The 15,451-nt window shown below is 44.5% G+C and overlaps 1 protein-coding gene across 2 annotated transcripts in view; it reads right to left on the bottom strand.

The window, feature by feature from the left end:
* Positions 1-15,451, bottom strand: part of TSPAN7 (tetraspanin 7) — a 250,411-nt gene that overhangs the window by 161,871 nt on the left and 73,089 nt on the right. Inside the window, exons 5-8 of one of the 2 annotated variants that reach the window (XM_041718583.2) lie at positions 14,811-14,966; positions 10,565-10,648; positions 4,409-4,481; positions 2,928-4,063 (exon numbers count right to left, since the gene is read on the bottom strand). In XM_041718583.2, the coding sequence (XP_041574517.1) occupies positions 4,413-4,481; positions 10,565-10,648; positions 14,811-14,966 (309 nt within the window). In that variant the 3' untranslated portion in view covers positions 2,928-4,063; positions 4,409-4,412. Of the gene's footprint in view, positions 1-2,927; positions 4,064-4,408; positions 4,482-10,564; positions 10,649-14,810; positions 14,967-15,451 lie in introns of those variants that run through there. The other variant, XM_072935059.1, reaches the window with a different exon arrangement.

The following is a 15,451-nucleotide window of genomic DNA, read 5'->3' as shown; positions in this document are numbered from 1 at the left end:
AAGCCCTGGGAGGCAGCTCAGGATAGCACACACATCAGCCAAGGCTGCTGGCCCACCTTACAGCCAAACCAAGGTGGCAGCCCGCTGGAACAAAGCGAGGTGCTGCTCCTTCTTCCTCCTCTCAGAGTCCTGCTTCATCTGTTAGGATTTTGAGGTGGATCTGGCAGTGCTGGGGTGACAGCTGGGCTGATCGTAAGGTGTTTTTAATCCCAAATGATTCTATAATGCCCCACTCTCCTCAACCCCTGGCCATGCCCCATTCCTCCCCCTCACCCCCGGGGGCCTATCTGGTTGCCCCATCATCTGCTTCCCCTCCCAAACCTTCCAACCCTTCTTTGGCTCACTACCTGCACAGAACAGCTTGCTCAGGCAGGGATGAGGCAGCCAGGGCCAGCCCAGCCCAGCAGGAGCCCGATTCATCTCTGCTGGTTCAGTTCACAGCGCGGGAGCAGCGGCACCGCAGCCCCGGGGCAAAGGCCTCTGGGCCTGTGGCGGCTTCAGAGCCCGAAGGAAAATCCCACAGGTTCGTGCCCGGCTGGCACCGACCCCTGAAGCTCCGGCTGAGTTCCCTGCATCAGCTGCCCCAGCTGTCCCTCAGGAGGGAGGAAGGTGTGGGAATCCAGCGCTTCCCTCTGGCTGCCCTGGAAGGTCTGGGACCCTGGCAGGGGTCAGGAACCCCCCTGTACAGAGCCCCCAGAGACACTGTCTGTGATCTCTGTCCATGGAAAGGAGTTTTCAATCTTACAGGATGAATTACAAGCTCTGAGTGTTTGATATGAGTAATAATTAAGTGTGACATGGGTGCAAAAGTAAAATTTTAGGATTCTAGATTAGGGATTCAGAGGGGACAAGATGGAGGAAATTGGGTGTGTCTTGTCTTTTTTCTCCTTCTTCATACCCTCCATGTTTCACTGTGGTGTTGGCATTTTTCTATTGGTTTAGGCTGGGGACACACTGCTCAATGTAGATGACAGATAGTGGCACATTATTTTAAATATAGCACACGTAGTTTCTGGTATTTAATGTTTGTAACATCCCACTGAGGGCAGAGCCCCACACGCTGCCCTGCAGGACAGACATGTTAAACAGAATAAACAACCTTGAAAACAGCACAGACGAATTATGGCTTCTTCTTTGGCAACAGGGCAGAAAGACAGAGACTTTCTACAATCTCGGAATCACCAATACCCACAGATTCCGACAGGAAGGGAAGGGAGCGCAGGGATGCTCCACCCAGGGCAGGGGTGCCGCGGTGCCAGCCAGCACAGCCTGGGTGGTCCCACCCGAGCCAGGGGCATTTCGCCAGGGAAGCCCCTGGCAGCTCCTCCAGCAGCCGGATCCTCTTCAGGGAAGCTGCCAGGAGCCCAATTAACACACCTAGCCCATGAAAGCAGGAGTGGTGCTGCGCTGAGGGGAACAATCGAGCACACACTGAAGGGCTTTGCTGAATGGATTTAATTCAGCGCTTAGGCCTTAAAGCTGAGCACAGCTCAGCTGTCCTGAATGGGGACAGGCACGTCTGGGGGCCTGCTGACCTGTCACCCAACATCAGCATCTTCAAAAGGAGCGGCTCTTGGCACAAACAGCTCTTTCTTTCACGGAAATGAAAAGGGGGAAAAAAAAAAAAAGGAAAGGAAAGAAAACCAAGGAGAAGCTGGTGCTTTTGTCCTCCGGAAGGTCACTGGTGACTCCTGAAGGAGGTGGTGGCAGCCTCACCCACCTCCCTCCCCTCCTCGGGCAAGGGGAGACCTGCCCGGCAGTGAATAGAGGAGGGAAACTGGGGCAGCTGGTGGGCCAGTTCTTTCTGCTGTGGAAAAACATCGCTCTGTGAACATCCTGTGCCCACAGGAGAAGGGCATCGCTCCAGCACAGCGTAGCCCCAGCAACCAGCGAGCGGCTGTGACTCTGGGACTGTTCTTAAGCCCTCAGAAGAGACTGCAAATGTGACCTGCCTGTCCCCAGCACTGTCCTGCCCAGCTGCCCAGCAGATGCAGGACCCCTATTGGCATCTCCACCTTTCAGGATGCCTCGCTCCCTCATGGCAGATGTTTTATTGAGGGCAGATCTAAATTTGGGGACCGGATTCCTCCTCTATTTGCAAAGCTCTTTTTATCTTTCCTGCCCTGGAAGGGCTATCTGAATAAAGCTAAAGAGGATGCTGCTGGGGTTTTTAAGACATGCTGGCAGATTTCTGCCCATGTGGCTGTGAACCCTTCTAGAGCTGTGGGTGGGAGATTGCCCACGCCAACACCACCCCAAGTTTTACCAGGATCTGATGCTGGAGGCACCAGGCAGGGCAGCCCCCCCCGGTCACAGTGGCACCGATGGATGGACAGACAGACAGAGGAAGGACTGGGACTCCAGCAGCTGCACAGCTCCCACAACCAGAAGGCTCCAGGATTTTTTAAGTCTCCCCCTCTGTCCACACTGCCAAGCTAAGGGCTTGGCCCACAATTATCATGTTTAAACATCCATGGGTTTTCTGTTACATCTGTGACTTTTCACTTACTCAAGTGAGAAAGAGATAACTGCCTACCTTTCCACAAGTCTATCCCTCAACCCCAAAGCTCTCTTCTTCCTCACCAAAATCAAGAGAGAAATGCTTAATGCCAAAATCACTCACGGCACTAAGGATGGGATAATTAAACACTGCAGGTTTTTAACAATTACAAGAAGAAAACTTGTAAAGCAGAGGGTATTTGTCACATGGTGAAACCAGCTGTAGAAGAAGTTTTGAAACAATTCCAGCTCTTTCTCCCTTTTTTTTTCTTGTCCCAAGGTGTTAACATTTCTCTTTTACAAGCAAATTCATTGTTAAAAAACACATAAAGACATGTCACACCAAGCTGTGCCCAGGTGTTTCATGTTCACTTTCCCCCTCCCAAAAAAAGTTTTCTTGTAACTAAAGAACGAGAAGGAAGCAGCTAGAAATCTGTAATGGTTCCATTTATTAATACGTATATCACAAATACTCACAATATCAATGCATTCTCGTTGGCATGCTAGACAGAGGCATTATTAAAAAAGTCCTATTTTTTTAAAAAGATTTTAAACTTTTGCTTTCCCCCAAAAATATTTCATATGCCTGTTATTTTTTTTTTGTGATTTTTTTTTTTGTGTGTCTGTGTGTGTATTTTTATTTCAATTTGATTCAACAATGTATTTGGTGGCTGCAACCTCAATGCAAAAAGAAAGAAAAAAAAGAAAGAACAGGAAAAAAGTATGAAGGCCGCAGTACAGCACAGTTCAATTAGTTCATAGCTACGTAATAAAAATAAAGGGAGCAAAAATTTCTGCCTTCACAGTAAGCAACAACACAGCTTAATAACAGTATTACACAGGATCAGGTTCCGAGGCAAAATGCACTAGACAAAGCCTACCGGGATACGCACTAGGCATACAACACTGAGTAAGAATCAAAGATGTAGAAGAACATCAGGAATAACAGTTCCCTTCAAGCACAACATTTTAACATCATTTTCAAGTATCTTTATGTCATGTTACTGATTCCTTTGTTTTTTGGGGAGAGGGGGACAGGCGCAGGGGAGGGGGGGAAAGGATGGAAACCTTAGTAAAGCAATAAACAAAACAAGAAATTAAGATAAAAACCAAAAGAATATATATTTCATATACCGGTTTATATGAATGTGTGCAACACTTATTAACCATGGTGAAAGGCTAATTATGCCCTCCAGTCACTACATGCACAGCCCGATCAACGCTGTTAATGAGTTACCTTTGTTAACTTACGATGCAACTACTGTGTGACCAAGAACATACAGACGGTGCCGTCCTGGGCCGAGCCGTGGGGTGGGGGCTGGCTCTGGAGGCCGAGGGGACCCGGCCACTCGGGGTGGCACCGTGGAACTTCACAGAATGGGACACTACGCATGGGACAGTTCGGGAGGCGGGGTGCGAGTGTGCGCGCGCACGGGCTTGCTCGTGGGGGTGTGCGTGCGTGCGTGCGAGAGACAGTGTGTGCTATAACATTCATGGCAGTCTTTCTCCAATTCTGCAGCTCCTGGTCTTCACACAGGCTCTGGACTTCGCACTTCTCGAAAGACTGGAGAGCGGGGAGGATGGAAGAACAGAAAACAAAACAACAAACCAACAAGTGGGTTGCTTTGGTTGGCATCAGTATTCACAGCAGGTGTTTTGCTCTCTCTTTCCAAGAAAATTGAAATGACAAAATTCAACACTGCACTTCCCCACCCCTTTTTTTCCTTCCCCACCACACATAAAATTGGGATGAAAATCCCAAAGCAAAGAAGCCCATGGGAAGGCTTAATTCTCAATGAACACGCTCAGAATGTAAAACTTGCTCGCAGTCTTCAGCAGGAGCAGCACAGCCACAACAACACAGCGAGGCTTTTATAGTTTTACCACCTGGAAAATGGGAAAAGCTCACCTTGTTACACCATCTCATACTGGTTAGCAGTAATAAACCGGGACAGACAGCATGCCAGCAGCATCCCGATCAACTGTTCAGACAAGACAGAGACAGAACAGAATTCAAGTTAAACACATCAATGCAGAGCATTGGTAAACATGTAGTTCATGTTCTGGAGTTATTATGCACAATGTATTCATGTCCTGTTTTAGGGACTGTTCTAATTAGAAAAACAGCATTAAAATCTGTCGTCTTTCTGTGTCAGATCTTCCTCTTGATTTTTGTCATGTATTTGACAGACAGCGTGCCTTTTTGGTATTTTTCAATCCTGTTGTCAATGTCTGGCCAAGCCAGATGTGGATGAATAAACTGCTGGGGGTATCAGCTTGTTACAGGCTGTGTTTCACTTGCTCCACCTGGATCCCTCACCACCACCCATCAGCCCTGAGAGCCGGTGCCTTTAACTTCTTTATCGCTGGGCCAGGGAAAAGCTTCCTGATGTTCCAGAGTGCTTATGCTTCCTTTACAGCACTGTAGAAATGAGTGCTGTAAATCTGGAAATAACGTTTTAAAAAGTCATTCACTATTCCCTTGGCTGTCACTCAGATTATTGAAAACAGATCCCAGGCTTGTGTTTATCAATAAGCACTCAGTCTTTTCAATGTTTTGTCTGCTGCAGTTTCTTAGTGCTTCCTTCATGTGCCAATGGTGTTAATATGCTGTAAATAATTCAACCTCTTTTCTCATTGGGGTTGGTCAATTAATTAACTCCTGAACATATCCAGAGCGTGACCAGGTATGACTGGCTGGCTGCTCATCCAGATTGGATCCTCCTATTTCACTCCCCAGGATTTTGTGTCCCTTCCCCTAGACCAGGCAGTGCTCATTGTTAACACCATCATCATCAAAATACACATCCTCTGTACCAGGCAATTGCTTGTTTCGAGCTGGAACCAGCCCAGAGCAAGGCCAAGCCAGGGTAACTCAAATCTGGATAAACTGTTTCCTGTCTCTAAGATGTCACAGTCCTTGACAGGCCAAGCTTCTTTGCCAGAAATTTGTTCAGTTTCCTGTTTCAGTGTCCACCAGAGCTCTTCTGGGAATTTCAAAAGGGCATTGAGTCACAATGAAATGCAGGCTGAACCCTCCTGTTCCCCACATGCACCCCCTGATTTCGGCACCAAGGATGAGACTGCCTTGGCTATAACGAGATGTGGGGCACTGGTACCAATTCCTTTCCAACCTCCAACAAAAACCAAAGCTACCAGGGTCCAGGGGCTGTCTTCTTAGTTGCCAAAACAACATGTGCGTGGTGAAAACCCCCCTCATCTCTGAAAATCTCACTGGATACCAAGAAGAAATTGTAGCCATTTTGTTGCCTTTTCTACTCCTCACTGGGAAGATGATTTAATCAATTGCTGAAGGTGTTGCTGAAAACATTCAGATTCTACAGGTTACAAGACACTCCTGCAGCTGACTCGTGCACTGTTTCTTTAGCTCAGCTGAATTTTGGAGAATGAGATTTCTGTTTTGGATGGTGCTATGCATTTCTCTGCGCTCTGACAGGCTGAACAGAATGAGTGCCTCTGGTGGCCCTGTCCCACATCCTTCACTGTCACTTCTCTGTGTTTGTGGTGACTTTCAGTCTTTCTTCACCTTCTTTGGCTGGACTCAGAAGTTACTTTTCTGCCTTACTGCATTTTAAAGTAAGATGAACTTTGCAGTCTGTTTAATACAAATTATTTTCCCTGAGCAAATTCTGGCCCAGACCCGAATCAATTCCTCTCTACAACAGCCAAGAATGTATGTACATTGAAGTTGTTTATTTTTCCCCATCATGAGCACCCAGATTACAGATACTGTTCTCAACCACAATCTGCTGCCTGTATCAAGTTTACAAGGGTTGAAAGATGCTGTAGCCTCTATGTATAGGAAACCACAGGCTTCTCTTTCCCCCTTCAACTGGATCAGACTTCCCCAGATACCTCTAATTAGAGATTATCTTATTATGCACAGGCTGTAACTCTAATAACCAGTGTGTCTAAACTTTGTAGCATCTACAGGCATGTAATGGTGTTTTGTTTTACTCAGCTCACTCCTAAGACAAATGGCAGGCTCCTCATGAATCTACCTCCATGATCTTTGGCCCACTTATTAATTCTTGGCTCTGACCTTAGGCTGGCTTAGGCATTTAAGTGGTTATAGTGACATAATGTTTAACTTTGTATTTCAAAAATAATGGCATGCATGTAAGCCATTGCACACACTTTTTATTCAGCATTTCTAAGTATTACCAGGACATAGAGCCATAATAAATAGTCTAGAAATACTTTGAATGCATATAAAAACATGTGTTTTTCGATGTGTTGACTTCCACATTTGACCACAAGAGCACTGTTCCTCCTGTAGCCAAAAAGAGGCAATATTGTACTGAGCTGCTGAATTTTCTTCACTGTGCTCTTTCATTACAGGCAGAACTAGAGTCCTCTGCATTTAAGTCAGGCTAGAGGCTCCCAGACTGCAGCACAAATCAGCACTCTCCACCCTGCCTTGCTCTCTGCATTTGTTCCATCACTTGCCTCCTCTGCTCTTCAGGCAGGAGGAACCTCCTTATCCTATTGTGCACCAGTCCCTGCAGCTCCTTTGAAAAAACAGAAGAATTGGTGTTAAAGGATTCCCACAAAGCAACTGCTGCTGGGAGCTGCATTCATTTCCCTGCACTCCCATTGCCTCTCAAATGCCCCATCTCAGCTTTTATCCACTTATTCATTTATTTGATTTTAGTCTCTTGATTTTTGAGTGCTAAGTTGTCAGACTTGGTTCTGCATTTGTCTTCTCTCTTACTTTTTTCTTTTCTTCCCTTTTTTTTCCCTAAGATTATCTTGGTCTTCTGAGCTATTATATAGAAAGCAGAGAGTTTTTTATACTTGGTATTGCCACAGAAAACTTGAAAATGCTGACAAATTCTCTGGTTTAGACAACTGGGAAACCCACACTCCTCAGGTCTGTCTCCTGTACTACCATCCTGTTGGCCACAGGTCATTCCAACAAGCAGAATGCAGAGAGGTTCTCATGGTTTCTAGGAGCAATCTCAGGCACATCTTAGTTCTGGCCATTGAAAACCATCCAAAACATATTTTGTAGCAGTCATATCCCCCCTGTACACACAATAACTGGCTTTTTAATACACTTACTCTGTAGGAGTTATCACTGACAGGAAGCTGTTCTGCATGACATATTTGTTATACCTTATTATACTGAATAAACTAAATTGCAATTTGAATCTCCATTTTATTTTGGGTCTTGGTATTGTCACCATTTTTCATTCTTTGGGAGAATTTCTATACATAGAACTGTGTTGAACTAACTTGGAATTCGTCAGCACATCAGGTAAACCAAAACAGGGGTGGGGGGAGGGGGGTTTAATCCGTCAGGAATAATTTTTTACCTCAATACCTTGTCATATTCTCAAAATGCAAATCTCCAAACATGCAGGTTCTCTGGCTCTATTTTAAAATAGATAATTTTCTGCGTCATGTGTCACTTATTTGAGTCAGCCTCCTGTGCTGTGGTGTGCCTCTGTCACAGGCCCTACCTCCACACTGAATCCCCTGTGATCAGCCTTTAGAAACTGCCCAGTCTTACACCAGATTTCAAGTCCCATGCTGGATGCTGATGTGGATCCCACTCCCTAAGCCCTGAGCAAGCCCCAGCCTCTCTGCAGCAGAACTGCATCCACCCTCAGGCACAGCTGCCCACACTGATGCTGACAGCAAAGAGGCTCCACGGCTGCATGGGAGTTTATCTTAGACTGATGGCACCTGTATGTGCCCAACAACTGGTTTGGAGCATGTGGAGAGCACCTGTTTTTCAGTCCTGCAGCACAAAGGGAATAATGTGGCCTGAACATTGCACTGAGTCTCACCTACTCACACTCTGTAAACCCCTCCAGACAGTGTTTCTTGCATTCCTAAAAACAATACCTGCACAGTGGTTTTATCTAGGCACAGCTCTCCATCACCTATGCAGTTTGCATCATTTTATTTTTTATTAGGCACAACACACTAATAATTTTTCTGCTCTGAAGAGCACCTGCTAAATGGAAATTATTCCAGCTGGAATTGAACATTGGCATCCAAGTCCAAAAACCACCAGATTTTATTTTATTGTTAGTATTTCAAACCTGAGGAGCAGATCAGACAAGGTCAGCAACACAGTGTTTTTTATAAGAACTCTTGACTCTGACAGGAAGGTCTGTGCCAGGCCTGTAAGATTTGCAATGACATTACATCAACTTTCCCTATTTCTGGGCATCAGCACATTCCCCATGCTAGTCAACACCTAACAAATCACGTGAAGGAAAGGCCCTTGAGCATGCTTTACTGTAGAAGAGGAACATGATTTAATTTGTCTTTTATTTAGATTAAACCAATTCTCAATAGGAACAGCAAAACCTCACCTTAGAGCTGGAGCCCTGCCTGGCACTACTGCCAGCCATGATAACCTGAAATCAATTTGTAAACACTGTCCCTAATTGGGCTCAGCAAAACAGATTACTCAGTAAATTACAAGTGGCCACCTTCTATTCTTCACAGCCTGGGAGAGCTGTGCTTCTCCCCTCTGCAGCCTCTCTCTTCTCATTTTTAGAAGTCTGCTAACACCCCAAGCAGCTGAGTATGTCCTCACAGTGCCCAGTGCCTGCACTGGGGAGTGACATCCCCACCTGGCAGCAGGGCTCCTGCTGACAGCAGCAGCTTGAGATGCCAACACCACACCAAAACACACCTCATTTTTCCCCTCAGTCACAGGGACAAAATGCCTTGCAGCCCGTGCTGCCTGCAGCCTGCCATGAAACACCCATTAAATGCTTTCAGGCAGTATTGGTCCTGACTTTTTCCTCCAGCAGCATATTTTACAATTCTACTAGTCTCATTTTTCTTTTGGATAGCTTTACAGGAGGCATTTAAAAAGATGCTTTACAGCCTTCTGGCTATCTAGAACCCAAACTGAAACCCAAGCCTGGAGTCCTACAGCTGGAAATCAAGCCATAATCAAGGCTGGAGAAAAGTATCAATGCTGTCACCATTCAACAAGAATTAGAATAGCCTATTAAAAAACACCTGGTCTCTCCTTGTCCATGCACAAACAGCTCCAGATTGTTCACCTTTTCTGGACCCCTGACATGCAGGCACATGCTCTGGGCAGCTGCTGTTGTGATGAACCAACATTTCCACCCACACCAAACCACAGGCTGCTGACATCCAACACCCTGGCTACAGGGCATCAGGCTTCCAGATATGCCCAAGGCAGGGCACTCAGCCAGTCTGAGCCCAGACAATTTTAGACTCAGGCTGCTGATGGAGAGGATATGTGGGCCATTTTCCACATGGAAAAGTTTTGAATTGTGCATGTTTCCCTCTCTCTCATTTTCGCATGTTCCCAGTAGAGTCCTTGCTGTGACACATGAAGTGACTGGTATAAAGGAGCATCTTGTTGAAAGATGCAGGTGTTCTTCTGCCCCTTATTGATCAGAACAATCTGACCAGAGCAATACTTTCCCCAGTTCCTGTCTACACAAATGCAGTTTGGATATCATGGAGCAGAAAACCCCTGCTTAGCTCTCCTCTTGTCGCCCTCGTGCCACACTCCTTTTGGTGCAGACAGGAGTTGGTTTAACACTCTGATTTTGGTAGACTGAACATTTCTTACTGTTCAGTGTTAAAGGGAAGAAAAATAAAACTGGTCACAAAGCATCCTCTCCAGGCTTCAGGTCCAGGATGGGGAGCCTGAGGGTGCACTCATTGGAATTCTTGAGTCCTCCAAGAACAAATAAGAGTGCTCAGAAGATAGAAGCCTACCCAAACAATGGATAAGCTATTTGTCTTCTTAGCCTTTATGCTCCATTTAAGCCAATGTTTTATTGGGTTAACCTCTATTTGACCCAGTGCAGGGACAAGTTGTTTTCCTTGAGCTAGTCATTAGCTCAACCGTAACTGATATTCCCAAGGAGAAACTTCATTTAAGTTGAAAAAAAGAAAATCAATGAACAGATGACCTCAGGACTAATGAGCATGCTGAGTTCAGTCCCTTTCCATAATCCTTCCTTCCTTGAAGTCCAGGTAAAGAAAAAGAGGGGAAAAGAAAAAGGAGGAAGGGGAGTGTTTATGCACTTACCTGTGAGAATGCAATCCCAAAAGCCACTCCAGCTATGATTCCCATATTTGTCTCCATAAAACTGGTCACCAAGTCATAACAGCCCTGGAAAACAAACATCATCATTCTTTGTACTGACCTTCCCTGCCATGAATGCATACATACAAATTTCTCATTTAGAATGAACTCTGGCTAGACAATATTTCTGCTGTAATTTCCAACAGTGTCACCTTTTTTAAAAATAGCAATTCTGAGTGAATGATGTGGAGTTGTGGCAAAACCAATTACTTTTAGAAATGAATGCATTTCAATACTTTTAAAATCTGAATGTGATGTTGCACTCATTTTTATGGGTCTTTTTTAAAGTAAGTCAGTTAAAAAACAATATAGCTTTGACCTGAAACCAAACCAGTAACAATACACCAATGTTAGAACACAATACAGATGTCAAAAATGAATAAATGATGCTGATTTCCTCATACTCTAGATATTTAATAAAGTGTCCCTTGAGGCATTCTGCTTGCCTTTACCCATCAAAGGCCACCAGGCAAGGCACTGAACAGCATGTAACTTTAAACCATGTAACAAAGTTATCAAGGGTTTTGTATGAATTTCCCTGGTTTATTTGCCCTTGGACATAAAATTCCCTGTCCTGCTCCCTAAACTGAATTTTCTCTTTGCTGATTTTCTTTCTCAGGCCTCAATTCACAGCTCAGACTAGGGCCAGAGGATTCATGTACAGTATCTGCCCTTCTCTTGGATAGACATTTATGAGATGTTCCCCCTCAGTATAATAATGTTTGCCAAGTTTCTCCCCTCACTTATTTGACCCCTCAAAAAAGCATTTGGAGTTATCTCCTAGTTTGTGGTGCCTAAATTAATCTAAACATGTGACTTGATAAGTGAAGAAAAAAAAGAAAGATGTCACTAAAACCACTACACATTTTCTTTCATTATTAACCCTGTCATTATTAACCCCCATTCTTTCATTAACCCCCTTTTCTTTCATTATTAACCCCCATTATCTGTCCCCACAACCCAAAGTCACTGCTCAGCCCCCTTTGTCACCTTCCTCAAATGACCAACACTCTGGCTCCAGGCCAGTGTCCTGAGGAGTTTTACACATTATAACTTTATCCACTTTATCAGAAATTGGGAAACTCAAAATAACAGTGAGTTGCCTTTCCCAGCTTGGACTCCTGTCCCATAAGAGAGAAGTGTCTCCACATTTCACCTACATTCACACAGCCCTCATTCTGCAAGCACTGCAGGAACTCTTGATGGCCTCAGAGCATCAGGCACTTGTAAAAAACAACAGTGAGAAGGACAAACAATGTTCTTTATTTCAGACAGGCCATTCATTAAATAAATTGTACCATTTCTTTAACTTCTTTTATAATGTCACCAGGAGTAATGAAGTGCTGAACCTAATAGTAGCTGAGGTCCAGCACAGCTGGTCCTGATTATTTTCTGAAATGTTTATGTGTACATATCAACTATGTTTTACCACAGTAAGTCTGATTCAAGCTTGCTTATTTAACCCATCAAGCAACTATAGTTTGCGTGTCTTACATGTTGTGCAATGAGATTAGATTTCTCAAGCAGTATTTTCATTCTGACATGGCTTAATGCTCTCCCAGCTCTTCTGAAACCAATTCTGTTGAGCCTTCAAGAGATGCAACACCGAGGCACAGTGGCAATTGGAGGGAGACAGAAGATCTTGTCAACAAAACACGCAATGGCAGAGTTTTGATCACCCTCACCTGAAGGCTCTGTTTTTCCAGCCACAATAATCTGTTTTCTGAAGTTTTACATGTGGCTCAGCTGCTCAGTCCCTGCTGTGCATGGGCTGAGTGCAAGCAGCACCCAGGAGCTGCACTACAGCACACAAGTGTGTGAAGCACTGTGGGAGCACCTCTGGGTGCTGATCCAGAGCACAGAAGGGACAGGTTACAAAGGATCTCATCTTTCTTGACTCCATGCATCTGTTCCTTTCTTAAGATTTTAGAGAGAAATAGTTCTTGAGGTTTCTTGGTAAAGAACTGTGATTAAAAGCACTAGATGAACATTAATTAGCTAATTCTAATGACAGCGCTTAAGGTTAGCTATTAGTGCTGCTTGAGATGAAGAAATAGAGAGCCTAAATAATTAACCCAAGGTCACTAAGCAAGTTAGGGTCAGAATTGGCAAAGAAAATCCAGGACTGCTGTTTTTTAGTCCTGTAATTATATTATTAGTTTAATCCTCTTTGGTAAATTCATTATCAGTCCTCAGAAACTGCTAGTAATTTGATTAGCTCATAGGGAACTCATTTTACTGATAGTTTTGCAAGATCCACAGAAAGATGTAATCCAAATATACTTGTCCATAGGCATAGTGAGAAGGGTCTTCCACAACACAGGCAATAAATATTTTCCTTTTTCTCCAACACTCAGAGAACAAAGGGCCTCATGTTTCCAAGACGAGCAAGGGGCTTGGGTCAGAGGCAATGATGTTTGGTACCCATCTGAAGTGAAAGGATAGGGCCAAATAACATTTTCTCCTTCTTGCTTTTTCCTCCCATGCACATTTCAGAAGCATCTCACATTCCTCAAATGTCTGGGACAACTGCAAAGTCTCACAACTGCTGAACAGAAATCTGCAACTTTTGATTTTCAATGGCTTTGTCAGAAAATGAGACAAATCCACATGAACTTCCAAACATCTAAATTTCCTCTGGGTAATTAAATCAAGTAATTACTTCAACTATTTCCTGAGGAATCAGCAGTCCTTTTCTGTCAGGTGACTTGTGCATTTGACAGGAGAGCAAGGAGCAAGAATGGCTGGGAATGTGTTACTAGCCCTGGAGTAGCACTCACTGATCCCTCAGTCACTTCCTACAATTCAGCAGGCATCCCGTGCCACAGGAGCTGGAAAGTGAACAGGGATTTCCCAGTGCAGGCAGAGCAAGCCTGGCACTTGGGGAAAACCACAGAGCAGGGCTGGGAGTGCAAATGGCACCTAAATGGTTTGGCAGCCAGGAAAGGTTCAGAGTGCATGGCTGTCCTGAACTGCAAAGCTGGGCCCTGCTGGGGGAACACCAGCCACAGCAGAAAGTTTTCCTGCTGGGAAGAGGAGCAGAGGCTCAGGGGGGGCTGCCCAGGAGGCACCATGCCTGCTGTGGCTGCTGGCTGTACTGCACACTCCCTACATCCACCCTGCCCTGCCTCTCACCCTCCTTCCACTTCTACAAAAACGTCAAGTTAGTACAAATTCACTGAACAGAGGGGCTCACCCGCCATGCTCATGCAAGATTACTCTGCTGCTGGTGACTGAGAGTTACTCAACCAGTGGACACCACCAACATTCCACACATCTGCAACAAGTGGCTCTCATTAAAACATTGCAAAAAAAGAGAGAAAGGTTTAGTGGAAAATAATCCCCTGGTATCCCTTTTGCAATACATGCCAAAAAATGTTGTCTACTTGACTGGTTTTCAAAGATGTTTCAGGCTGTGCTCAGCCACCAGTCCAACCTTCTGAGTCACAGGTGACTGAGGTGAAAAAGACAGAAACAGAAGAGACAGAGGCATTTCCATATTTCCCTTGTTATCCTCAGGACTTCTATTTATTTTTTTAATAGATCTTTGAAGATAAAAACAGAAAATAAAATAATCCTTAAGTCTGACTAAGCTGCATTGCTACTTAGAATGGTGATTTAGCCACAATATCATTCCTCTTACCAACAAACTTCCCTCTCTTGCAAATATCAAGTGAGAAAGAACTGATGAAACACAAGCACTTGAAACAACAACTTCCGTACGACTTCTTCTGCACAAGGTTTAATGCATAGATGCTGCATTATTTTCTCTTTATTCTTCCCTTTCTCGTCATTTTCTATATTTTTAGTCTCTATTAACTTTCTTCCTGTTCTCCCCACTTGCCTTCTCGGCCCTATTTCTGTCTTCCCAACCTTCTCCTTCAGGTGACCCCAGGGGAAGGGTCACTTTGGCTGGACATGTTCAAAGATTTTAACTCACAATAAATGCACCCACCAACCACAACATTTGCTGTCAATCACCTCAGAACTGCTGTGTCTGGGATTTCAGAAAGGCCAGCTCAAAGAATATGAAGCAAGTGCAGAACCAAGCCCATCCTTACCATCACTCCAGCCTTATTTGCACATTATCAACCAACCATTTGAAATTAAATGCAACTGCAAGCAGGTATACATTCCACTGGGGTGCTGGATGGTGTCACAACTGCCTCTGGCACAAGGTTACTGGTACCTTCTGGTTTACTTTAGTGGCAGCCACGGTCATGTTGCGCAGATCCTGAGTGTTGCAGTCACTGGAGTTCATGCAACAGCTCGTAGGGATGCCGTGCTTGAAGAAGTAAGGGCTGGTGCTCCAGTTGGTGTAGCTCTGAATGCCACAGCAGCTCAGCTAGGAGGGATAAGAGGCAGGTTTAAAACACACAAACAAACAAAACAGAATTGAAACTAGAACAGAATCATCTGGGCCCACTTAATAAGCTCATAATCAAAATAATGACAGGGCACCTCAAGTTTTGAAAAGCAGATACCACCCCTGCCCCATTAATTACAAAAGTACCAGGGATGTAACTTACAGAACATGGGAGCAGATGACCTACTAAAATAAGGTATTTTATGAGCAGAACTATTATTTGTAACATTTGACAAAGGTCCAACCATAAACCCATCTTTTTTAGTTCACAGTCTTTTGGGGTTTTTTTTTGGTTTGTTTTCTTTACTTTTTTTTTGATGAAAGATGACCCTGCAAATTCAAGACCTCAAAGCATTACACAGAATTACACGCAACATATACAGGTTCAAACTAGTACAAATCAGTAAGGTGAAGCCTCTCTAACTCACCAAAATAATTTCTAGGACAACTCACTAAGCTGTGAA

This window comes from Taeniopygia guttata, chromosome 1, assembly GCF_048771995.1.
Source record: "Taeniopygia guttata chromosome 1, bTaeGut7.mat, whole genome shotgun sequence".
NCBI lineage: Eukaryota > Metazoa > Chordata > Aves > Passeriformes > Estrildidae > Taeniopygia > Taeniopygia guttata.
This window is presented reverse-complemented; position numbering and strand designations above follow the sequence as displayed.